Source organism: Pseudocercospora fijiensis (assembly GCF_000340215.1).
Source record: "Pseudocercospora fijiensis CIRAD86 unplaced genomic scaffold MYCFIscaffold_11, whole genome shotgun sequence".
Classification (NCBI taxonomy): Eukaryota; Fungi; Ascomycota; class Dothideomycetes; order Mycosphaerellales; family Mycosphaerellaceae; genus Pseudocercospora; species Pseudocercospora fijiensis.
In genome coordinates, this window is record NW_006921542.1 from 1345665 (window position 1) to 1370580 (window position 24916).

The following is a 24916-nucleotide window of genomic DNA, read 5'->3' on the forward strand; positions in this document are numbered from 1 at the left end:
ACCGATGCTGTCTATCAGCGCACCTTCATCAACAACATATGGCCATCCCAAGCTCCCAAGTCGGACCTCGATCTGGAACACTTCCTTCGTCGCCTGCTGAAGTTCGAGGAGAACGACCTCCCAGAATCGACCATCGATCCCAAGGCGGCGTTGAAGTATCCAGACCCGGATGACATCTCGCCAGCGCCAGCATCACCACCAGCGCCGGCATCACCACCAGCGCCATCATCACCACCAGCGCCAGCGCAGCCCCCAGCCAAGCCCTCATCAGAAGCATCCTCAAAGCCATCTGGGCCGCCCAAGTCATCGGGCCAGTCCCAGATCAAAGCTTGGTTCAAGCCATCTGGTCAATCTCAACTCGATGCTTCCACCAAGCCGTCGAGCCCTGCTGCCCGGGCACCTCCGCATTCGCAGCTATTGCCGGTTCCTGATGGTAAGATCACTCGCAGTGCAGTGCTTGTACATCTTTGACTTTTCCACAGTGCTGCTCCCAAAGCTTTCCCGACTACCGAAGCCAGCCGGTCCACCACCGAATGATCGAGAGGAATACAATTCTCCACCTCATCAGCAGCACCACGCCGGACCGGAGACAGCACCTGTCCCAGACCAACCTCACTACCCACCTGGCAGATTTCCGGACACACCGGAGAATGTCCCATTCAAGTCTTCTTATGGTCCTGGAGGCTTTCCCGTCTCAGCTGGTAGACCAGCTCGAACTTCTCCCGCCTCGACCGACGCCGATCCAGCCACGCCTTCCCATCCTCTTACGTCTGTCGCCTGGGCCAATTTTCGACCTCGCGATTTGATCCCACCGCCGTCTCCAGCTGGCTCCGGTAAGACTCCTGTTTATGCTGCCACTGGACACTGTCTAACCTCTATGCAGAAGAGACCTCGCCGATGTTCTCACATCGAGCACCGCACACTAGTTGTCGCCAACAGAACTTCACGCGCATGCCATTCGACCCAGCTCCAGTCTTCGACTTAGGAGCGAATGCGTCTGGCCTATCTCACCCATCGGCTACACCACCGCGTGACGAGCAGCACACACAGAGCCGCGCTTACTCGCAGACCAACGCAGAGATTGCACCTCGCCCAACTCGCCCATACCATCCTGCACGTTTCGAGCTCCACGACGACATCGCCGGTGCGCCAGGCATGCCGAGCCTTCGTCATCTCGCCTCCGCCTTCGTCGACATGGATCTGAGCAGCAGCAAGAGCAAGGGCAAGGGCAAGGGCAGGATGGAGTAAGGAGATGTCACGGAGTGACGATCGGGACTTAGGCTGAATGGCTGAGGCATCGTGTGCTGGCAGGGACACTTCCTCGCCCGAACAGACTCCAATGCCCCGGGCAATGCATAGAATCAAGACATGGACCAATATCAGCTCATCGTTTGGAGTAATCACTCGTGCCTCTGTCCTTTGCTGTCACTGGCTCTTTTCTCAAAGTCAGCATACCATTTGCCTCGTCGCACAACCAGTTGAGAAGACCGATGGCACCGTCGCCGCGGAATCCGGATTGCATCACGCGAGATGTTGGTCGTCCACTTGTTATGCTACTTGTGGGCGGTTGTGCCAGGATGGTGATGATGATGATGATGATGATGATAATGATGGGTAAGAAGCAGAGCCAAGAGCGAGAACACGCAGACGGGCGGGCATGAGCATCAACTTCATGCACATCTTCGCGGCGAATGGAACCTTCGGGAGAATTGCAGTACACAAGATGGAACATGTACGACAAAGAAGATCTTGCACAGAAAGGCACTTCGCACCGAGTCATCTTGCACGCGTGCGTTTCGAAGCATTGCCGCCATCCCATTTCATTCGTGCAGAGTTCAGTGCTACCATCTCGTTCGCTGGGAGGGCGAATCCAAGTGGACGAGTGGAACTTGTTCGGAGGCTCACGTGTGTTCTTTCTTCAAGCCGACTGCCGAGCTGGGAGGGCCGAAATTTCACATTCATTCTTCTACTGGCACCAACCACACTGTGCAAGAACACTTCAATTTGCTTTTCTGGCACTGCATTCTTCTCGAAACGCAAAAGTATTTCTTGCACGAATCATCTGCCTCACGAATGTTCTCCAATATCATGACGACCTTTGTGAATTCGCTTCTTCCAACCTCTATGCGTCTCATACCTTTGATTTCATCTCCGCACCTTGCGCCAACACGGATGGCTACCTTCGGGAGAGCGGAATTTGCGCAGAGATGAGAATGCGCACTTTCAAACCAGCAGTGAATCTGCTCCTTGTGGACCGCAGGGGAGAATCACTGCATCACAGGCGGCCATTCTGTGTCGAGGAACGGTGAGAATCACGGCAACTGCAGTCTCCCGGCTCTTGGGCAGAGGCTCAGAGTCTACAGTGCAAGTTAGACATCTGCAGCTTGCCTAGAACTTCCCAAACAAATACTCGGTGGAGTATTTCCCCTACCAGGTGGGGAATCTCTAGATTGCCCGCTGTCAAGACTCCAGATTGCCCGCTGAAAATACTCTCCCCAGTAGATGGAAATACTCTCCCCAGTAGATGGAAATACTCTCCCCAGTAGATGGAAATACTCTGCCCAGTAGAACTGATGGCGAGCAGACCTGATGCACCGAGAATCTTGCGGGCAAACATCTTCCCATCTCTTCCAGTATCCTACGAGCCGGCCTGCAAGTCACCCGCCATATCGCTCATCAACGAAACTTCCTCCATCCACCGGTAGCAATTCAAAGCCCGATATGGCATCCCCATCGCAGACACTCATCGCCGCACTTCTTGATCATCTCAAATCCACCTTCAACTGGAAATCAACCTCATGCACTTACGTTTCTGGCAGACTCTGCGCACCCCATTGCCAGAAGAAAGTCGCCGAGAACACGAATGCGCAGATGAAGTACTTCCTTGCTCAAGTTGTCGAGTGCTACCCACATCGCATGCCAGATGCCGTGGACAGCCTGGTACACCTGCATGAGCAGACTCGTTGCAGCTCTCACACATTTGGTGAGGAGCACAAAGACTTTCGACTGAGAGCCTGCTTATCTGTCTTCCCAATTTGGATCGAGATTCATGGTTTCCTGCTGAGGAGCGATGTCGAGGTAAGGAGAATGCCCAAGACTCTTCGAGTAGAGGCTGATCGATACTGACACTCGCGACCGATCAACCAGGCACGTAAGCAGGTTGATTCTATCCAGTTTCTGGTTGGCGGCGTATCACCCAGCCCTCGGCCGCAGTCACAGAACCGGCTTGCCTTCTTGACACAGGTGAGGGAGATGTGCACAGCATTGGGCCATCTGGGGTCCCCATCGTATGCTGAGTTCGATCTGGCGCTGCCCGACTTGGACAACGAACAGGAGGCCGGCGTAGGACAGGCTGGCAATGGACAAGTCATTCATCACCACTCCGAAGCTACGGATAGCAACCGTCATGACGCCAATCCTGGCGTCGACTTCGAGAACAATGGCAAGAGCAATCTCATGTCCACAAACGACATGCCAGATGGCGGCGAACAACCAGCAGCAGTTCCTCCATCTTCCGTCAGCCCTGCCTGGGACCCAAGCTTCGATGAACTGATCGGTAAGGTGCTCACCATGTACAGACTGTCCCTCTTAGTCTGAGCCAAGCTGACGTCCAGCCAGACTTCTCCAGCCTGTTTGACAGCCAAAACGACACCTCTGATGGCGGCGGACAACCAGCTGCACTTCCCACAGTTTCTGTTGGCCCTGCCTGGGATCTGAGCTTCGATGAATTGACCGGTAATGTGCAGACTGTCTCTCTTGCCCTGACCCAAACTCACGCTCAGCCAGACTTCCCCAACTTGTTCGGCAGCCAAAACGACACCATCATGGGCAGCAATGGCATGGTTGACGGCAGTGAAGATCGTGCAGCCTCGAATTCCACTCCTGGCTCTGATGCTCACCACTCCAACCCCGAAGCCTCGCCCACCAGCGTGCGCACGCTTGACGGTAGACAACACACCTATGCTGGCCCTCCCGTTTGCACCAGCTCGGTCTCTTCATGCAGCAGCAGCAGCACAGGTAAATTTCCAGACCTTCTATCCCTGTCTCTCTTCCCCAGTTGCTGACCTACTTCCTCTTGATTCAGGATTTCCCAGCAGCAGCGCCGGACCAGAATTTCGGCCGACAACTCCAACTCACTCATCAATTCCGCCAACCTCCCCTCCTTCTTCTTCAGGCAGCACTATCATCGTGGCTCGACCCACCAAGAAGCGCGCCTTCGAAGACAACGATGCTGAGGTCTCGCCTTCTCTTGCTTCTCGTCGAGCGAGGAAGACAGCTCGTCTTTGGAACTGATTGTACGTCAGCAGGTTCTTGGTGATGGCAGGGATGGGAATGAGTTACGAATAAATGATAAATGCATTGATGGCATAATAGAGTGGAATAGAATGGGATAGGATAGAGTGGAATGAAATGGAATGAAATGGAATGAATAAAATAGAATGAAATGAGATGAAATGGAATGAAATGAAATGAGATGTGGTATGATTACATCCAGTGCTGTCAGTGTACTTCTATGATATGAGGGCGCCTAGGGAGTAGTTGGGGAGAATTTGTCGAGTTCATTTCGTTGGCCAAATCTCGGGTGCAAAGGTCGGGGAGCCTCCATATCGGTTTCAAACAGATCTCGGCCAAAGAACTTGGCCTAGAGAGAAATCCTCTACGCAGTTTCACTTAGCGCCCAATTCCGGCCGACTGCAAATGCCAGACTAGCAGAATGGCTTGTCGTGCGTGCGGGTGAGTCTCGATCTCGCATTCGTAACCAGCACTGAGACGTTGAGCCAACACAAGAACTCCCGAGACGCGTGGGTCCACGTTGCTTTGCCGCTCCTTGTCGAAGTCCTAATATGACCAGACATTTGCTCAAGCCCGCAACAGATACTATGGTGTCGGCACGGAAAGCTCGCCATTGCTCGATTGCCAACATCTATGTGCTCAGGTTCCAGCTGGACAGCTCCAGGGTTTGCAGTGACACGTTATATCCCAAGCAAAGCCGCGGCTCCTTTCTGATCCCAGCTCACTATCTCCATCCCAAGTAATGAGACCATAGGAGTGATCACAGTGCTCCAAACCCATTCATTCCTTCGCATCCCACCGATACAGGCCACACAGCATAGACTTTCTCCTGCCCGTTTTGAAAGTCGCTCTTCGACTGCGCTAGTCTTCCGAGTCAGTAAAGGCTTGTCTCCAGGCATCCCAGCGAGAGGAGCACGGGACCACGAGATGTCGTGAGAGATGGCAAGCTGCTACCTATAGCTAAGAGTCAACGTCGTTTGATGATCGACGACTAATGCACAACCCGGTATGAATGTAGCTTCCCTCCCGCTGAGCCTGAATGACAGCCATGGAGTCGTATGTCCTTTGCCATCCCACCTTTGTACAAACCTTTCATCTTTCGTATACGGAATGCTCCGCTTGACACAGGTATGGGAGCGGATTGGGCGGCGACATTGAGTGCGTTGGCTCGCTTACTCCTGTTCGTGAGGACCGGTAGATAGGTTGACGTTCGATTCGGGGTTGTGGTAGTCATGACTCTACAGTATTACTGTTGCATGCCAAATGGATGTTGTGAAAGAGCACCGCGGTAGCCGGCACGTTAGGGTGGAGGTGACATAGCCTGTTTTTTGCAGCACGGTCTGTCTTTTGCAGCACAGTCTGGCTTATGCGGTACGGCATGTTTTTTCTTCGGTTTCCCTTTCGTAGGAGTAGGAGATGCGCGGCGTCAAGGTGTTTGTACGAGGTGATCTTGGTAACAAGCATCTGCAGCACTCGAATCCGATGCGAGAAAAATCTGTGTAGCTACGTACGCTGGCTTCGATCGATCCCTGCCTCCTTATCCTCAGAAAGAAGCTTCAATTTAAGCTTCACATGTCGGTTGGACTGCGAAGCTACTCGGCAAATTGAGCTTTGGAGCTCCCTTTGCCAGCCGAAAGTCGCCTTGTCGCTTTTCCTAAACCACAACATACAATACAACACTTTCGACACTCACGGAACGGCGCTGCATATCTTACATGATCCCAACGACTGCGAACTTCTCGCCTCGCCTTCGGCTACCAGAGGGCAACTTCGCAGTTTCCGCAAACGTCAGATGCGCTCGAGCGCAAGCGGCTCACGAAGCCTTTGCTTGAATACGCCACGGCTTTGACCCAGGCCATCCATGGCGATGGCGATGCAGTCTCTGGCTGAACCGGGAACAGGGCGGAGAGTCACCGCCAGGAAAGCGCACACATCACGGAATGGAGAAGAGCTGCACACGAAGCTGAGCTCTGGTCGCTCAGCGAAGCCTTTGCTTGATTACAAGACGGCTTTGACCCAAAAAGCCCATGGGAATCGCGATGGGGTCTCTGGGTGAAGCTCGAACGGCGCGGAGAAGCACGGCTAGGAAGCCGCCTACATCACAGAATAGAGAAGCGCTGCATACGAAGCCAGGCTCACGTCGCCAGCGTACCAATCGCATCGGCGTCAGCATCCACGGCGGCTTGTCTGTCATGGACTTGGCGGCGTTGACCAGTCGTAATGGATCAAGTGGTGGTTGCGGGTGTGGGAGACCGGGCTTATGTTCACCGAGCACGCAACGACCAACAGCTCGAATACTGCCTCTCGAGCACAGGTCGCCAAATACGAGCACGGCTTCACAGAGTCAAGGGTAGAGCAACGTAGCGATGGTGGAATCGGTCGTCAACAATGCCCACACCCAGCACATGCGGAGTGAGGTCGGCCTTGGCACGACAGCCTCGGTGAGGCTTTTCAGGACTTCCACGATACGCTCGGGCGTGGATCTGGCGTAACCGCTTTCATTGAAGACATGTCATGATACATCAGCCATCGCCATGGTCATCGCCATGATACACCAGTCATCGCGAGAGAGCCCCAATCGCTTCTTTGCCGATGAAGGTACCATACTGCTCTGCAATCGAGGCAAAGGTTTGGGAAGAGGTGGTGGACAAGAACTTAGCAATGCATGGGAATCTGGCGTCCTCCTCCCTTGCATCTCAGATCATTATCACGCCTGCGAGCGGCATAACCGTGGAACGCCGGCATTCATGGTTGTTGGCTGCGGCTGCCAAGACTTCTCCTCCAGCAGCCGGCTGCAGAAGACAAGCAACTTCAACTTCAACTGCGCAAAACAACTTCCGATCAGCACCATTCCCTCCGTACATGCCTCATTTTTCAGCAACGACTTCTCGATCATGTCGGCATACGTTCCAAGCTCCGGTCCTAAACAGCAAGACTTCTCCATGGCCGATACGAGCGCCGCCGCCACCACTACCCTGGACGGGAGCCCTCCGCTCAAGCCTGCTGACCGTTTGAACATGCTGCTGCACCGCCTTCGCCAGCCTTCGCCCATCTTCGAAACCATCGAGCATCGCACATATTCAGTCAAGATGCGCTTGCCAGCGGAAGTGCTTCAGCTCGCTGCTGCTCCCAAGTATGCAGCTATCAAGCGGCTTCTTGACAATGCTTGCTCGGGCACCAAGGCCAGCACGCCAGTTCAGTCCAAGCAGCGCACAACGGCCAAGGTCTGCGAGGTTCTGGAAATGCTATGCGCAGCTTTGGGGGTGCCGGAACAGGCTGAGGGCAAGAAGAGAAAGAAGAGGAGGAGGAGCGGAAATGGGATGCTGCAGCCGCACGAGGTCAAGCAAGAGCCGGGTTTGCAGCCTGCTCAGGGCGTGGGCAGGTATCCTCACAAGCAGCCTTCCAAGCCTTTGGCTGATGTCGTTCATCTAGAATACTCCCTCGATACAACACCCTCACGCAAGAGGAAACGCAGCGAGCCTACTGCTGCTCAATCCATGCAATCAATCATCATTCCGGACGATAACGACGATGGCGATTACGACAAGAGTCACGATGCAACAGGCGGTGGTCTGTTCGTGAGTGAGTCAGAGTCGGGTGGACACACTGACTTGGACAGCCCAAGCAGCGACTCGGAGCCAGAGGGAGAGGGAAGCCGTCGAGGAGCCAAGCGTGCTCGAGTACCATGCATCGAGCAGCAGGACAGAATGTAGTGAGCGCGATATCTCTCGCTTTGGATATGTATCCGGCATCTTCGCGCAGAATTCTCTGAATTATTACATCTCTTCCGAGGCTACGGCTTCACATAGCGCACTTTTCAGACTCACTACATTCGCGGCTCAATACTATGCACTCATATCCTGCAGGCGTGCATCCCGTGCCGTTTGGCGAGAGCAAGTGTATAGACCTGATCCCTAAGGATCGTATTGTATAAGGCACAGTGGTATGCTACAACATGCACAATCCCGAACTGGACCAGCGCATTACTAGAAAGATTCGCTAGCAGTTGCTGTCTCTATAGCTCGGAAGCCTCGCAAGGGCATTCTACAGTGATATGGTGTGCCGTTAATGGAGAAGTGGCTTACCGAACAGGCCGAGATCCTCTTTGATGATTGGCATAGCAGGAGGCGGTTCAATATCCCAGCGAAGGCAACGGTGCTTACTCTACAACTTTTCAATCTTCGCGAGCCGGTTTCAATTAGGAAGGAGCTGCTACAGTAGTCGAATACTGGTAACATGGAGATTGAGGAGCTCGTCGTTCAGTCGCGTACTCCGCTGTTTATTGCGTGGCACAAGAGCGCAGGTGCCAATCAATACGAGATGCTACTTGATAATCTGTTGGGTCTGCCCAATTCCATCGTCGTTGAGGTATGTGATGAGCGCTGGAAGTCTCGCAAAGGCAGCGAAGAATCGCGAGCAGTCACAGTTGCAGAAGGAGAACCAGACCCCGAATCAGAATCCCGAGCAGCTACAATTGCCAAACGAGAGTCGGAATCGGAATTAGAGCCAGAACGAGAAGCAAGATTAGCATCAGCATCAAGCTCCCCAGTCACAAGCAGAGGCCACTGAGCGGAGCCGAATGGAGGCCAAGAAGCTAACGGAGAAGTCAGCCGCAGGCACTGCTGCTTTTCGCAAGGAGATGGCCAAGAAGCGAGGCGGGCGAATGCGCAATAGTGTTGTCCACCAAGCCTTGACTCCACCTCCATTAGATCTATCGTCTCCATCGCAGCCAGGACTGAAGACATTGGTTGTGAAACTCAACGTCCCATAACTGCTTAGAGACAAGCGCTCCGCAAGCACTGTGACTAAGGCACAGACACCAGATCGTCGTGCTGCTGCGCGTCGTAGGCTCGATGATGGTGTGACCCCAACACTAGCAGCTCGTCGCCGTCCTGGTGAGCAAGAGGATCGAGATGCTTTCGGCCGGAAGCGTGCACCAAGTCGTCGGATGGCGGATGTTCAGGCGAGATTGGCTCTTGCGGGTAGCCTTTGCTGTTTATGATAGAGCCCCTTCCGTGCGTGGCATCGCGCTGATCACTCCTGGGAGCGTGGTGTAGTGAAAGCGTGTGCAATCGACTCAGTTGGGCTGGTAGCGTGAGCTCTGACGTAGTCGGCGAGGGAGGTAGTCTCCTCGGTGGACTTGGTAGAGTTGTAGCGGAGGAGCTTGGCAAGAGCCTAGCGGTTCTGGGTGTCCTCGTGGATACCGAGCTTGATGTTCTTGCTGAAAGGACTATAGAACTTGTCGAATTGCTCCTTGTCTTCGGCAATCTCCTAGCGGTTCTGGGTGTCCTCGTGGATCCCGAGATTGATGTTCTTGCTAAAAGCACTATAGAACTTGTTGAATTGCTCCTTGTCTTCGGCAATCTCCTAGAAGAGCTCGAGAGTCTTCTTAACAATGTTCTTCTTAATAACCTTTATAATCTTGTTCTGTTATAGAGTCTTACGGGATAGGGTAAGTAGGAGATCCTTAGAGTCGACGACACCCTTAACGAAGGAGAGCTAATCTAGGACGAGATCGGTAGCATTATTAGTAATAAAGACACGGCGTACGTAGAGCTTGATGTTGTTCTTAGTCTTCTTCGCCTCGAAGAGGTCGAATAGTGCGCGCTTTAGAACGAAGAGGATAGCGCGGAACTCGAGCTAACCCTTAGCGGAGAAGTGCTTAACTGCGAGATAGTCTTCCTAGTTATTGCTAAGCGACTTGTAGAAGGCACCGTATTCTTCTTGCGAAATGTCTTATAGGTTGCGACTCGCGTCTAGATAGGCTTAGTCTTGTTAAGCTCTTCCTCCTTAATCTTAGACTCCTTAATCTTCTTACGAGGGCGAAAGGCGGCGTCGTAGCATCGTAGCATCGTAGTATCGTAGCATCGTAGCATCGTAGTATCGTAGTATAGCGGCATCGTAGCATCGCGGCATTCGCTATAGTTGCGTTCTTGCAACTAGTAGCGTTAATTACGGGATTGTTTCGTTCTAGCGATAGGCAGCTTAAAGGCGATAGTGTTGCGTTCTTAAGACAGGCAACGTAAAAGGTAGAATGTTCGCAGAAGAAGATACGAGAAGTAGGGAGGCCTATACGTACTAGATTGTCAATATAGCACTTCTAACCGTAGCGACAATAACGCAATCTTTGCTCCTTTAAGTTCTTTTTAATATATCTTTTTATATAGAGGAGTTATAGCTTAACAATGTAGAACAAAAATACTCTAATTTGTATTTATTTTTAGAAAATAATAAAATTTCTAGTCGTTACCTATTGAATTTATAGGCTATATAGCCTAAAAGTCTAATTTAGAAGTTTAACAATTTTAGCATTTTTTAGGCCTTAGCATACTATTTTTAGTAATCTAAAATCTAGATCTTATAGTTTCATCTTATAAAAATCTAAATCTCAATTTATATATTATTATATAAACTATTAGTAATATAATCTAGAAAGGAATATTATTTTCTTACTATATTCTCGTTAGTTTATCTTTTTATTTAGAAGAGCTATAGCTTAGTAATATAAGACAAATATACTTTAACTTTTATGTATTTTTAGAAAATAACTAAAACTATTATAGCTATATACTAAGATTAGCCTAAAACTCTTAGGTAAAGATTTTAAGATTTTAGTATTTATTAAGCCTTAGTATACTATTTTAGTAATCTAAAACCTAGACCTAAAAGTTTTACCTAGTATAAATATATTTTGGGATTCTTATTTTAATACGCTTACTATTAGTCTTAAAATCCTAAAGCGAATATTCTTAACAATTGTAGGCTTAGCAATTTAAAGTTTACAATTCTTAAGAATATTCTTTTCTAAGTTATAAGACTATTTATAGCTTATTTAAAGTAAAAGCTTTAATATAGTTTCCTACTAGGTGAAACTATTAGGTTTAGGTTTTAGATTACTAAAAATAGTATACTAAGGCTTAAAAAAAGCAAAAGTCTTAAAATCTTTATTCTAGAATTTTAGGCTAATCCTAGTAGATAGCTATAACAATTTTAGTAATTTTCTAATACTAGATTAAGAACAGATTATTTTTGTCTTATATTACTAAGCTATAACTCGTCTAAAGAAAAAGATATACGAAAGGGAACCTAAGAAGAATTTAAGTTTTAAATTCTAGATTATAGAACTAATAGTAGCTATATTACGAGAAAAATCTCAAAATAGATTTTTATTAAGTAAAACTATAAGGCCTAGTTTTTAGATTACTAAAAATAGTATATTAAGACTCAAGAAAACGCTAAAATTCTAAAATCTCTAACTTAGAGTTTTAAGCTATATAGCTTATTAATTTAGGAGGCAACGACTAGAAATTTTAATATTTTCTAAAAATATATATAAATTAGAGTATCTTTGTCCTATATTATTAAGCTATAACTCCTCTAGATAAAAAGATATATTAAAAAGAACTTGTAGGGGCAAAGATTGCGTTGTGAATTCTTCATTGACAATCTGGTGTGTATAGAGCTCCGTCGTAGGGGCATTTCTTGGCGGGAGTCGGTAGCTTCCGAATCTCAACTGCTTCTAACTTGGCGCTTCTCTATCTTGATATCAACATCAACAACCACCTATACAATGCAGCGCACATCGAATTTCTCCTGGCCATGGGCAGTGTTTACCCTGCACACCTGATTCAATCGCCCGCAGCGCTCACAACGACTTCCTGGCCTCGGCGTACCAGCATCTGTCTCCAAGATCCGGCCAGCATGCAAGTCATGAATCTGATATGTTCTTCACGAACACTCCCATTTCTCCTGCGACTTACCATATTGCCCACGCAACTCCAGCCGTGCGACCTTTACATCCCTTCTTCCACGGCAGACGCGGCGATGGCGAGCGAGGTGGCGGTGATGGTGGTGGTTGTGGTGCTGCTGCTGCTTTCTGCATATTGTGGGCGATCATCACCCGACGGTGGTAGGCACGCAGACAGCCGGCTGAATTTGGGGTTAGTGGGAGGGTAGTATAATGAACAGGTGATGGCGATGGTGAAGATGACGGCGATGGCGCGGATGCCGTGGTGTCGGTGTTCATACTGCATAGTGACAATATACGGTCGGGACAATGAAGTTGAATGACCGAAGCCTCCTCCGAGTCCGGAAATTCATGGGCCTGCTGCTGCTGCTGCTCCTGCGGAGCCGCCAGTGCGAACACTTCTTCATCTTGTTTCTGGAAGCCCAAGGCATCTTCCATCTCCTCGTAGAGAGCGAACTCGGCAGCGTCTCAGCACAGCGGTGAATGCTGTTGGCCACGGCGAGGTGTTGATGTCGCTTGGAAAGAAAGCAAAGGTGAGGGAGAAGGAGGGAGCGTGTTCTGAGAGTTCATAGAATATGGCTGAGGCTCTGGTAGAGCGCCGCTTATTATCACAGGGACTGTCACATCAGGACTCATCATCGCAGGGTTATGGCCTTCGCCCACGCCTTCGCCCTGTCGTGAACCATTGAAATCCACCACTTCCACCCCATCCCCGTCGATCTCAATGAATTTCCAGTCTCTCCATTCGTAACTGCAGCATCCAGAGGGCTACGATTGGCACCAACACCTTGGGTACGCTCTCTAGCACCCGTACCATCCGTGCTGTCTCATTCGTCGATCGTATCGTCGTTCATTCTGGGCCCAGCAATACTCTCTTTATCTAGCACTTCCGAGCGCTGGCTTTGATTTTCGACTTCGCACCGGCTCTTACCTTCTTTTTGAACAGCTCCTGGACTGCCAAAAAGACGAAGCTAAGAGCCCGACCCACATGATACAAGGCACGCAGCTTCTTTGGACCATGCTGGCTGATGTTCTGGAAGATTCGCCGAGCATTCAACTTCCACAACAGATCTTCGGTCGAACCGCCCTCGGGCAGCTCCGGGTGGACTGAAATGTTGGATGTTCTCCAGTTCTCCTGGTTCGTATTGCTGCCAACAGCGTAGGTTCCGCGGCGACTAACTGATCGATGATGGTTGTCATAAATCATGACCCGCTGGCGTGAGCAACGCGCTGTCGGCGATGAGCTTGAGCTGTCTTTTTCACGAGTCTCTGGTTGGAGTGGAATGAGCTACAGATGCCCATGGCACTGAGATGGGGACAACTCGAGCCTCAATACCGCTGGTGTACCGGTAGGATGCGATCTGCTTGCCAAACCAGGACGCTTTCGTCAATGCCATCGAGTGCCCAACAATCTGGGTACTGGTCATGATTTGCTTCCGCATGCGATGATGCTTAGTGGTAATGGCGTCCTCCTAGGCGTCTTCGTCTCCAGAATCGTCTCTATCAGCAGCAGCTTTCGTGGCAGCCTTGGCCTTGAGTCTCGCTTCAATCTTGTTGCCACTGAAGCTTTGAGTGGGAACGAGATTGAGCAAAAGAAGGTACTGGCTGGATCGAGAGTCTTGATCAATTGGTCCATTGCTACGAGCTTCGGTGTATCGCCTTCTGCAGGATCGGCAATATGCTCTGGGTCGTACTCATCGATGAACTTCCTGCCAATGAGTCCCTCCGCTCTTTGCGCGATCCTCGAGTGCTTAGAAGACCTTCAGCAGGCAGTCCCTTGTTCAGAATCTGCTTGCAGCGGATGCCGTACTCGTGGGTACCAAAATCACCAACATGCCTTGCAACAAGCTAGGTAATTGAGAAGTGCTGCTCATCAAGAAGCTTCAGAACCATCCCACACTTCTGATGTTGGGTCGCTCGTGTCTTTCTCTTCTTCCGATGCATGGTCTTCTTCGGTTCCTTGCAGCAGACAGAATAGCATCATCAGCAGGAATACCTTTGGATTGTGAAGCGGTCCGCGAATTTCTAATGTGCTCGATGGTCTGGGGGCCAGGTTTCTACCTTTGCACGCTCGGTCGTGGGTATGGTATCGTTATTCCGATGTCTCGTGCAGTTTCCTGTTGGTCGAAAGTGCGCTTGAGTTGCTTGCCGAGCCGTAAGAAGGGTAAAGAGTTGAAATTCGTAGACGTGACACGCGGAGACGGCGCGTGGCTTCCCCAGATCCATTCGTGACTTCTGGCCCCATCCCTGGGGGTCTGACGAGAGAGCGGGACGACTTTTGGGATCCGCGGCGCCCTTTGCCTCCTGCTCGACGAGAGCGTGCCGTGAGCGCGATATTTTAGGCCTTGTTCTTGAAGCATAGGAGCGACACTCGCTGGTCCATCGTCGCGGCGCCTTGCAGTGTTCGTAATAGACGGCTGATGTGGCCTGGGACATCGTGTCGCTGCTTCGCCTTTGGAACGACAAGACATAGTCTGGGCGAAGGGGCACGAGAAGAAATAGGAGAAGTACGCGAGCTCCTAGTGCTTTGCCATTCTTACTGTATGTCGACCGCCGATGAGGCTCCTCATCATCCTCCCAACCCGACTCCCACTCTTCTTCCTCTCAGGCATAGTCATGTCGTGGGTTGTAAGCAGGGCCAAGCTCGCTATGGCCTTCTTGCTTGATTTCATGGCATGGTCATCGCTCATCTGATCGACTTGCTCTCGGACTTCTGGCTCCAAGTGATCCTCATCGGATTCTTCTTTATCCTCGTCCCTACTCTCTTCTTGGGCAGGATGCTCGCGTCGAGTAATGGTGGGTGTCTGGCGAGAGCGGGAGCAGCGGGACTCAGCAGCATTTTTCACAGCTTCTTCTTCCTGGCGCTGGCGCCTACGCTGGTCGCGATGAAGCTGATTCTTGCGGTCCGCGATCTCTCGGTTATGAAAACCACCAGCATCGGATTCCAAGGATGGTGCAGAACTCCGCCGCGTGTCGCTGACGCAGCTCATCTCAATGTCCCGATTCAAAGCTATGGTTGCGGGAGTGTGTAGGTGCTTCGAGTGCAGAAAGGGAATGTTGAGACAAGAAGACAATCTTCAACGCAATCAGTATCGACAGGAAACGCTGCTGGCTATTGAGGTTGTTCACTGGTGAAGCGTGGTGCAGCACGAGCTGTTCGATACAAGACATAGAGCGTTTCTTATGATGAGGTCTCGCAACCAGTTCCAGAGCGAAACAAATTTGGCGATGGAGTACTCAAACGAAGCCAGCTTGAGGAGGATCACATAGTAAGCTCCTCATTCTTCTGCATTCCATGAGAGAGAATGTCATCGGTCATGCATTGATTGGAGATGATCTTCTCTTACACATACTTGGTTGTGAATAGGCGTTGGCTTGATTCGGGCTGCTGTGAGTCAGGAGTATCTGCCTTAGAAAGTCTCACTTTGCATGTTTCTGTGTGAGACGGTGTGCAAAGGAGACACGGAATGTGAATCGGTGTTGCTGGCCTCGCTGGTAGTCTGACTTGCTTTGTTACTGTACTGAGACAGTAGAGGCTGTGTGTCGCAAGCTGTTTCTCGTGCCTTCGTGACTGCGACAAAAACCGATGATCGGCGGGCCTGTTCATCAACTCATCATTCTCTTCCGCGATTTCGTCGCTGTTCCTCACTCGAACGAACCCCAAAAATGCGACACCCGTCATCAAATTCTCGCCGATTCCTGGAGAAGGTACCACCACCTGACGAACAAGATCGCCTCGCTTATGATCACTGGAAAATCAAAGGAAGATTCTTCGCGGACCTCGACACAGCTTTGTTGAGACGCTGGCATACAGCATCAGGTCTGCGCGAAATGCGGGAGCCTGGGACCATCTTGATCAACACTGAAAATATTCTTGCTCCATGCCTCGAGTTACTCGAAATGCTCCGCAAGTCAAGTGCGGCGAAAGCCGAAGATGGAAATGCTGAGCTCGATCACATTCATCGCACTCACTTCGCAATGCGTATCACAATGTCCGTGATTCAGAATCTCTGCTCGGATAATAGAAACGACAATCTCTTGATGGACTTCTCGGGAAGAAAATTGTACGACTTCTTCATCTGGACTCAGGGCCGGCTATATGAAGAGGACTACAACGATGCTCCTCTATTCGCTGACTGCTTTAAGATATGGCTCGAGGAAAGTATTGTCGGAAAGGCTTGGGCATCGGAGCCGGCACTGGGGGAAGGAGAGGAGTTTCCGATGATAGGAGGAGATGGTGATGCTGCGATGGCGTGGGTTACATTGAGCCAGGCTTCGTCGGCGGCGAAATTGGAGGCAGGACTGTATTGGCGGAATTTGATGCAGGTTCTGTCAGAGGTGAATCCGCTTTCCAAGCCATTGATTGCATATGTGTGGTCGTGATGGCAGGAGGGCTGCTCCATGACGGCCAGTATATTAGTCCAGGGCGGGAAGTGTCCATGAAACGGTACTTACAGTTAGAGTGAAAATGCCAACCCAAAACGCGGTCTCTCCACTGATCCTTGCTATGCCAGCGAGCCTTTCCATCGCTGACTTGTCAGTCCTGGAACGTCCGAAGGCAAGCCTTGCAGCAGTGCGGCGCTTTCTTGCACCTCATCTCGAGTATGAGATTTGCTTTTACGATGACGACAAGTATGTCATGAAGGCGCTTTGCAGCATTGCAGCCTGCGAGAAGGATTCCGTTGCTTCCGCTACCGGTCTGTCCCAAGAAAGTAGATTTGAGCATTGTTTCACGCAAGAATGCGAGCTGTCCAAGTCCTGGTAGGCTGGGCTTCATCCCTTCCCGTCCTTGGTGCAGCAGTTCTCCTTTGTCCTTGTTATCCTTTTGCTATGCTCATCACATACTCGGGCAGGACCATGACCGCCCACTTTGGATTTCGAACGACGTTCTTCGCTCGTCTCCCATCTCTTACCAAAAGCATACTTCGCCTCGCAGACTGCTGCCGCATGCGCAGAAAAGACGCGAGTCTCCTCCTTGTTCGCACTCACAGCCTGACTGACATCGATTGTCTGTCTCGTATCGCTTACTTGTCCATCACTGCCTCCTCCTGCTGGTCTCGGTTGACTCTGCTTCTGCTCTCGAGCCCGATGTACGTATGCTGTTCCGCGCTTCAGCCTGTGCTTCGAAGGATTTCCTTGCTCTCTCGGTCACCTTGTTATGGTGAGAAGTCGCATGGCGATCAGGCCGAGCAGCAGCAGCTTTTGCCGTAGCCGGATGCCCTTCTGGTTTGGCTACCCTTTCAGCCATAGACTTCTCCTCGGTGTGTGTCGCTTGGCAGCCATCTGCTGCTCTTTCTCGCGTGCCTTTTCAAACTCGGCAATGTCCCTCGCTTGCGCCTTCATCTCCTTGCCGCGCCTCCTCTCCCTTTCGTTGGAGCCTCGCCTTGATCCCGCGGTACCGAGTTTTTGTGGATTCTATGGGCGTGGCACAGTGATCTTGGGGAAAGGATGTTATGGGCGGCGAGCATTGCAGCGGAGGTGATGCTATGCATGGGTCCGTGGGGACAGCATTGGACACCTGGTGTGAGTGGCTGTCTTGCCAAAGCCGAGAAGACACTCGAACAGCTGCCGGAAACCCTTGAAGCTCGAGTTCAAGGGACGATCCGATCCGTTACCCGCTGCCGACCGGAATTCCTGCTGGCTGTTGGCGTGAATCGCATCATCGAGGCAGCACTATCTCGGTTCGCTGCGGACACGGACAGCTAGACCTTCAAGCGATGTGTAGGCACGATCTGTATGCGGTCGCCGCCAAGCCGATCCCAGCCGTGAGCGGTCATCACAAGCGCAGCACAGCATTGCCCACCGCACCTCAGCGCCAGAGCAAGCAAAGCACGCCATTCACAGCGCCAGCCTCCAGCCCGTCGAACAGCTGGAACGACATGTAGGCACGATCTGCATGAGTTCAGTGAAGCCGATCCGAGCTGCGAGCGATCATCACCAGTACAGCACACCATTGTACTCGCGGAGATACCGCATCCCAGCGTCAGAGCAAGCAAAGCAGACGATCAACAGCGCCAGCCATCAGCCACCAGCCCGCCGCTCGCAATCCGTATCGCCATCGCACCGTGCGCCCTCCCCCTTCTCACACAGTGAACTTAAGGTGGAGATCCGTTCTGTGGGTAACGTCTGAGACTGTGCAGGCGGAGAGTCGGAGAGCGTTGGAAAGAGAACAACTACACTTGAAAGAGGAGAGAAACTTGTATACCCAGAAGCTGTACGCTGAGAGGAGTTGATAATGCACAATCCATTCACGATGTCGGACTCTGCGATTGAGATAGGCTATAGCAATGCCATCAGACTCTGCGGCGTCATCCATCAACGTTTTACCTACCGTATGCTCTTTCCCCCAAACCCCAAAGTAAGCCAGACCTTGGCGCTCTCATCACACATATCACCAAGTTGGGACTCGCTTGAGCGGACAAGAGCGTCACGATATACTCGAGAAGAGACAGAGAGAAACATCGTGTGCCGTGATACAGCCCTTGCCCAAAACACAGAAAGCAACACCGACCACCCAGTATGGTACAGTACAGTGTTGAGCTCAAGCCGAACACCGAGGGAGAGCCAAACTCGCCCGCCCAATATGATACAGCCCAAATCAAGTCAACGCAAACGCAACCCACCCAGTATGGTACAGTTTTGAGCTCAAGCCGGACACCAAAAGCAAAACCAAACTCGCCCGCCCAAAATGATACAAACCAAAGCAAAGCAACGAAAACGCGAGCCACCCAATACTCATACACTGAAAACGCAAAGCAAAGCATCCACCCAAATCCAAACCCAACCCCGAAAAACCAGAAAGCGAAAACCAAACCCAACCTCCCACACCCACAAAACTATCCAAACTACCCACACAACCCAGCAAAGCAACCCTACTCGCTTGCGCGCCCACAAAAAATTGAACAAAGGCTATCCTCACAACGGACTGCAGATCCTTTGTGAAGCGACCAGATTTGTTCGGGGGCTCAGCTTTCGGAAAACTGCGAAATTGCTAGGGCGTGGTGTGGATTGGTAGCCCTAGGGGAACGGGGGTGGAGTCTGAGATTGGGAAGGAGAGAGAAGGGAGGGGAAGGGTAATGGGTTTAGTGACATGTGCTAGTTGGTTGATGGGTTCGATGGCGGCCGCCAAGAGTTTGGGGATTGAGGACAGGAAGTTCGGGGGACGGGTAAAGGAGGAGCGAATGAGAGGTTAAAGGAGAACTAATCAATTAACGAACATAAATCCACAGTTATTATCCATCCGCAATATTATTATAAATTGCCAATAACAACTGCCGCCTTTCCACATTGCACATCTACCAGATACGCCTCCCACGCATAATCCTAGAACAAGTACAAGCACCAAAACCCAGCCCTCGGAAATCACTGAGCTGGCCAGACTCAGCGGAGCCCTGAAGACAGGATGCGTGCCTCATGGCTTGGCCTTAGGTAACCAGCATGGACATGATTCTCCACCGCTACCTTCTATGCTCCTCTGAGTCGCGCTCCTCCCGGCATTCACTTCCGTCACGCCTGTGCGCCCAGCGGAGGTGGCAAGTGGGCAGATCAAGCTCTTCGCCGGCCTTCTACGCTCCTCCACATCTCCCTCCTCGTCTCCCTCCTCACGGTACCCACCTTCCCTGTCCCCGCGTACCCGGTGGAGATAGCAAGCAGACAGGGCAAGCTCCTCACCGACCTTCCATACGACAATCAGGCTTTTGCTCGGCGCGATAGACAGATGGGAGTGGTGTGGGCCAGTTGGAGTAGCAGGGAACAAGCAATGAGATCAGTCACAGTCATTATGGCTTAGCGCGGTGCACAAATGGGCGTAGGCCGGTTGGAGTGGTATGCTCATCTGACTACCCTCTCTACACTCGCTCACTTTCGGGCAAGGGTGATCAGTCCTTGAACAAATGGGAAAGGAAGAGCAGGAAACAAGCAATGAGATCAGTCGCGGCCATAATTGCTCAGCGCGGTGCACAAATGGGCGTGGGCCGGTTGGAGTGACTCGCTCACAGTCGGGCCAGGGTGATTAGTCCTTGCACAAATGGGAAACGAGGAGCAGGGAACAGGCGATGAGATCGGCCACAGCCAGGCTTGCGCAGAGTCGTTGTTGTTGGATGGTAGCGGCGTTGAGCAGGGCTTGATCTGCTCGTCGTCGGCCTGGGGATAGTATGCGTGCTGCTCAAAGGGAGCCTGCTGTGGGATTGTTGTAGTAGCTGTTTTCATGATCAGTACGGCATCGCAAATGAGCTGGATTCGAGATCCACGAACACTTTGGGATTCTCAAGATCGGGTTCTTTTCCCTTAATGAGGTAGTTCCTGTGATGCTTTGCGCACGCCAGACAGATTGATGTTTGAAGAGACAGGGCTCATCACACGTTGCGAGCAAGCATGTCAAGGCGTCCTAAGACATAGCTGCTGCGAACAGCACGGCTGGATGCAAAGGCGCCCCTTGTGATTCAGCGTGTGCTATGCTCCGAGACGCACAGACAGATTTGGGGAGGCGATGGGGCAAGCGAGCGAGTTACGACAAGTCCAATCACTCTACACTAGGGCTTATGTGGCTCGAAGAGCCACATGAGAAGCCTAAGGCGACGAGTAGCTAAAGTCTTATCTAGACGCCTATAGTAGGCCTAATCTAAAACGCGTATAGTAAGTTATATCTAAAACGCTAATACTAAAAAGTAATATTAATCCGGAACGCGTTATAGATATTAGAAAGCACTATTTAGAAACGCTTATAGCGAGCACTATTAGGAACGCTTATAGCAAGATAGTCTTAAATATCTATAGTAACTACTTCCGGAATATGCCTATAGTAATTACTATCCGGAATACCTATAGCGAGTACTATTCGAAATATCTATAGTAAGTAGTTCTTTCCGAGTTAGAACGCTTATAGTAAGTACTACCTATAAGGCGTATAGTAAGTACTACCTATAAGGCGGATACTAAGTCTAATCTAAAACGACTATAGGAATTCTTATTTAGAACGCTTATAATACTAAGTACTATTCGGAACGCGTATAGTAAGTCTAATCCGGAGCGCTAATAGTTAGTACTACTATCTATAACGCCTATACTAAGTTTTATTTAGAACGCGCTATATAGTAATTCTAATCCGAAACGCTTATACTAAGTCTTATCCGGAACGCGTATAGTAAGTACTATCCGGAACGCGTATAGTAGGTCTAATTCGGAACGCTAATAGTAAGTACTACTAAGAACGCCTATAGCAAGTAGTACTTTCTAAAATACCTATAGTAAGTACTATTTAGAATACTTATAGCAAGTTATATCTGAAACGCCTATAGTAAATGCTACTAAAAACGCTTATAGCGAGTAGTATTATTCGAAACGCTTATAGCGGTAACTATCCGAGATATCTATAGCGAGTAGCACTATCCGGAACGCCTATAGCAAATACTATCTAAAACGCCTATAGGCTATAGTAAATAGCATTAGAACTACTTTTAGCGGATACCCTATATAACGCCTACTACGAGTACCTTATAAAACGCCTATAGCGAGCACTCTATAGAACACCTATAGCGAGTAGTACTATACGGAACGCGTAGGAGTCGATAGGACAAGCCTTATTTTAAACGCTTAGTATAGTTAGTCCTATATAAACCGGAACGCGTATACTAAGTCTAATCTAAAACGCTTATAGAAAGTCTTATCCGGAATGTATAAATTAAGTCTAAGTCTAATCCGAAACTAAATACTTATATTAAGCACTATCCGGAAGGCCTATAGGCTAAGACTATAGCGAGCAGCACTATCCGGAACGCTTATAGTAAGTACTATCTAAAACGCCTATAGTTAAACAGCATTCGAACTATCTATAGCGAGTACCCTATATAACGCCTACTCTAAGTACCCTATAGAACGCCTATAGCGAGTACTCTATAGAACATCTATAGCGAGCAGTACTATCCGGAACGCGTAGAATAAGCTAACTGTTACTAACAACGCCTATAGTAAGGCTAACTTAGAGCACTTATAATAGTAAGTACTATTCGGAACGCGTATAGTAAGTCTAATCCAGAGCGCTAACAGTTAGCACTACTATCTAAAACGCCTATACTAAGTTCTATTTAGAACGCGCTATATAGCAATTCTAATCCGAAACGCTTATACTAAGTCTTATCCGGAACGCGTAGAGTAAGTACTATCCGGAACGTATATAGCAAGTCTAATTCGGAACGCTAATAGTAAGTACTACTAAGAACGCTTAAAGCAAGTAGTACTATCTAAAATACCTATAGCAAGTGCTATTTAGAACACCTATAGTAAGTCTAATCCAAAACGCCCGAAACGCCTATAGCAAATACTGCTAAAAACGCTTATAGCGAGTAGTAATATTCGAAACGCTTATAGCGATAATTATCCGAGATATCTTTAGCGAGTAGTACTTTCCGGAACGCTTATAGTAGATACTATCTAAAACGCCTATAGTTACTAAATAGTATTCGAACTACTTATAGCGAGTACCTTATATAACGCCTACTACAAGTACCTTATAAAGCGCCTATAGCGAGTACTCTATAGAATACCTATAGCGAGTAGTACTATCCGGGGACCGGAACGCGTAGGACAAGCTAACTACTATCTATAACGCCTATAGAAAGTCTGATTTAGAACGTTTATAATAGTAACTTAGTAAGTACTATTCGCAACGCGTATAGCAAGTCTAATCTAGAGCGCTAATAGTTAGTACTATTATCTATAACGCTTATACCAAGTTCTATTTAGAACGCGCTATATAGCAATTCTAATCCGAAACGCCTATACTAAGTCTTATCCGAAACGCGTAGAGTAGATACTATCCGGAACGCGTATAGTAAGTCTAATTCGGAACGCTAATAGCAGGTACTACTAAGAACGCCTATAGCAAGCAGGACTATCTAAAATACCTATAGTAAGTGCTATTTAGAATACCTATAGCAAGTTATATCCGAAACACCTATAGAAAATACTACTAAAGACGCCTATAGCGAGTACTCTATAGAATACCTATAGCGAGTAGTACTATATAGAACGCGTAGGACAAGCCTTATTTTAAATAGACCCCGCAGTGGTTCGGGTTGGTTTGGTTTGGTTTGCCAAGCCGAAACTCTAGTTTGGTTTAGGTTGGTTTGCTAAGCAACTATATAAGTAGCTAGTTCGAACTATATAATTTATCGGTTTTTAAGAAGTGTACGAATGTATACGTAGCTTTAAGCAAGCCCTTTGTAAGACTCAGCAGTGTGGCCGGCAGCGTAGCCGGCATTTTTAGTCCTTAGTACTTATAGAATTTTCGAATCCTACTTAGGCTACGTAGTTGTATAAAGGTACTTATATAACCTCAAATCCATAGACAATCAGCTAAGGGTACTAACTAATCAAAAGTATATATATATATACACAAGGCATTATAGTTCAGTTCGGAAACTGCACTCCTTAGGTATGAATTTCATCCTTTCGTTTACGGTTCAATTCCCTAACTGCTTAGCAGAATGTCTTTATCTAGATCTAGGCAGAACTTATCGATTTCCCTAGAAGTCCTCCTCCTTAAGAAGTTTATACACTTTCCTACCGAACTATTCGATAATATTAAGTACTAGGATAGCTCCTCCCTCGGTATCGGTATAGTATATAAAAGAGCTATAAGGCAGCTCTATAGAACGTTCTACTAGTCACTCGCTATACTAAGGCCGAATGCTAGTTCGTTCCTTAGAACTCTTAGTCATTTAGGAGATATAAAGGGTAGGGCAGGTAGTAACTTCGTATTGCATAAGGAGGTAGAGGCTGCTATAGAAGAGGCCTTCAACCTGTAGAAGATAGTAAAAGATATAGAGGTAGCTATAGGTCTAGGTACCTAGTTGAATTTTCAGTAGGTAGAGTATAAGGATATTTAGAGGGAGTATTAGGTAGAGTTGCGAAGGCAGGTATATAATATGCTCTAGAAAACAGGGATAGTGCCTATAACTATAACTATTAGGCTCTTCAACCTTCCTTATTTTTCCCTGTTTTCTTTTTATAAAAATCTAAACTAATACAAATCAACCGGAATGTCTATCTTCTTTTAGTTCTTTAAAAAACCTAGTAGCGTAGCTAGTAGCGTAGCCGGCAGCGTGGCCGGCAGCGTAGCCGGCCTTTTTACTCCTTAGTACTAACGGGATTTTGGGAGACTTCTATTCCGTACGGCTAATAAAGTATACTATACTATATATATATACTTAGAGAGTATTTAGAGCGCGGTATACAGCGCCGTATAACAGCGGCTTATTTCGTATATAGAAAAGCTTGCAGATAATACTACGAATATCCTTTCTACTAGAACATCTATCCTACCTAGTACCGTCTCGAATGTAGACATTCTAGCCTTTTAGAATCTGATCGAGTGCTTTAAAATCCTTGTCTATAATCGTTATACGCTTCGCGTAGATAGCTATAAGGTTGACCGCTAAAATAGTATTAGCATAGTCCGAAAAGAGGTAGAAGAGAAACATACATTCGAAGATACGAACTAGGTAGGCTTCTGCAGCCTCTTAAAGGGCGCCTATCGCGGAGGCTTAGAAGCGAAGGTCCGTTCTATAATCCTAGGCAATTTCGCGAACAAGTCGTTAGAAAGGAGTTTTACGGATTAGGAGCTAAGAACTCTTCTAATACTGCCGAATCTTACGGAGGGCTACGGCTAAAGAAGGATTAGTAAAAAGATAGTAAGAATGCCGGCTACGCTGCCGGCTACGCTGCCGGCTACGCTGCCGGCTACAAATAGGACTTACTTCCTAGGCGCTATCGACGCTTCGCACGATTACTACTAGCAGCAGAAGCGCTAGTTGTCGTCTTGCGTAGAGCCTTGCCCGCCGTTGTCTTACGCGGAGCCTTGCCCGCCGTTGTCTTACG

The 24916-nt window shown here is 49.1% G+C and overlaps 7 protein-coding genes across 7 annotated transcripts in view; 4 read left to right on the forward strand and 3 right to left on the reverse strand.

Moving 5' to 3' along the window:
• MYCFIDRAFT_84045 (uncharacterized protein) overlaps positions 1-1248 on the forward strand; it is a gene marked incomplete at both ends in the record, with an annotated part of 1579 nt that extends 331 nt beyond the window's left edge. The window contains 3 exons of the mRNA XM_007933752.1: positions 19-433; positions 483-833; positions 884-1248. Coding sequence (XP_007931943.1) covers positions 19-433; positions 483-833; positions 884-1248 — 1131 coding nt within the window. The remainder of the gene's footprint in view (positions 1-18; positions 434-482; positions 834-883) is intronic.
• A 1473-nt stretch (positions 1249-2721) lies between these two features.
• MYCFIDRAFT_200539 (uncharacterized protein) lies at positions 2722-4293 on the forward strand (the record flags this gene model as incomplete). Its single annotated transcript, XM_007933753.1, has 4 exons — positions 2722-3078; positions 3244-3556; positions 3691-4017; positions 4085-4293. The coding sequence occupies 4 exons, from the start codon at positions 2722-2724 to the stop codon at positions 4291-4293; spliced, it is 1206 nt and encodes a 401-aa protein (XP_007931944.1).
• Positions 4294-5167: 874 nt separating this feature from the next.
• Positions 5168-6898, reverse strand: MYCFIDRAFT_179767 (uncharacterized protein; the record flags this gene model as incomplete). The annotated part of the gene is made up of 13 exons (XM_007933754.1): positions 5168-5253; positions 5294-5370; positions 5418-5531; positions 5593-5637; positions 5669-5765; positions 5805-5835; positions 5866-5941; positions 5974-6047; positions 6081-6179; positions 6208-6281; positions 6310-6596; positions 6634-6788; positions 6815-6898. The coding sequence occupies 13 exons, from the start codon at positions 6896-6898 to the stop codon at positions 5168-5170; spliced, it is 1299 nt and encodes a 432-aa protein (XP_007931945.1).
• Positions 6899-6958: 60 nt separating this feature from the next.
• MYCFIDRAFT_179768 (uncharacterized protein) lies at positions 6959-9635 on the forward strand (the record flags this gene model as incomplete). The annotated part of the gene is made up of 14 exons (XM_007933755.1): positions 6959-6971; positions 6994-7965; positions 8000-8190; positions 8235-8298; positions 8344-8369; positions 8415-8484; positions 8542-8555; positions 8590-8841; positions 8864-9055; positions 9110-9224; positions 9257-9275; positions 9299-9349; positions 9375-9585; positions 9618-9635. 14 exons carry the CDS (start codon positions 6959-6961, stop codon positions 9633-9635), a joined length of 2208 nt encoding a protein of 735 aa, XP_007931946.1.
• Positions 9636-11729: 2094 nt separating this feature from the next.
• MYCFIDRAFT_179769 (uncharacterized protein) lies at positions 11730-13482 on the reverse strand (the record flags this gene model as incomplete). The annotated part of the gene is made up of 11 exons (XM_007933756.1): positions 11730-11828; positions 11875-11916; positions 11943-12069; positions 12105-12507; positions 12538-12760; positions 12793-12808; positions 12849-12895; positions 12928-12940; positions 12985-13219; positions 13251-13270; positions 13304-13482. The coding sequence occupies 11 exons, from the start codon at positions 13480-13482 to the stop codon at positions 11730-11732; spliced, it is 1404 nt and encodes a 467-aa protein (XP_007931947.1).
• A 30-nt stretch (positions 13483-13512) lies between these two features.
• Positions 13513-17508, reverse strand: MYCFIDRAFT_179770 (uncharacterized protein; the record flags this gene model as incomplete). The annotated part of the gene is made up of 21 exons (XM_007933757.1): positions 13513-13572; positions 13602-13768; positions 13801-13877; positions 13931-14082; positions 14110-14559; positions 14592-14605; positions 14634-15075; positions 15113-15233; positions 15259-15276; positions 15307-15382; positions 15465-15475; positions 15505-15789; positions 15821-15983; positions 16009-16124; positions 16157-16490; positions 16537-16604; positions 16633-16862; positions 16886-17036; positions 17080-17331; positions 17355-17423; positions 17471-17508. The coding sequence occupies 21 exons, from the start codon at positions 17506-17508 to the stop codon at positions 13513-13515; spliced, it is 3294 nt and encodes a 1097-aa protein (XP_007931948.1).
• A 22-nt stretch (positions 17509-17530) lies between these two features.
• MYCFIDRAFT_179771 (uncharacterized protein) lies at positions 17531-20628 on the forward strand (the record flags this gene model as incomplete). Its single annotated transcript, XM_007933758.1, has 22 exons — positions 17531-17721; positions 17766-17921; positions 17947-18105; positions 18141-18268; positions 18319-18503; positions 18542-18978; positions 19010-19038; positions 19062-19113; positions 19140-19228; positions 19343-19446; positions 19469-19518; positions 19565-19676; positions 19704-19776; positions 19805-19814; positions 19852-20016; positions 20038-20047; positions 20079-20173; positions 20211-20220; positions 20255-20315; positions 20365-20415; positions 20451-20486; positions 20516-20628. The coding sequence occupies 22 exons, from the start codon at positions 17531-17533 to the stop codon at positions 20626-20628; spliced, it is 2316 nt and encodes a 771-aa protein (XP_007931949.1).
• Between the last annotated feature and the right edge of the window lie 4288 nt (positions 20629-24916).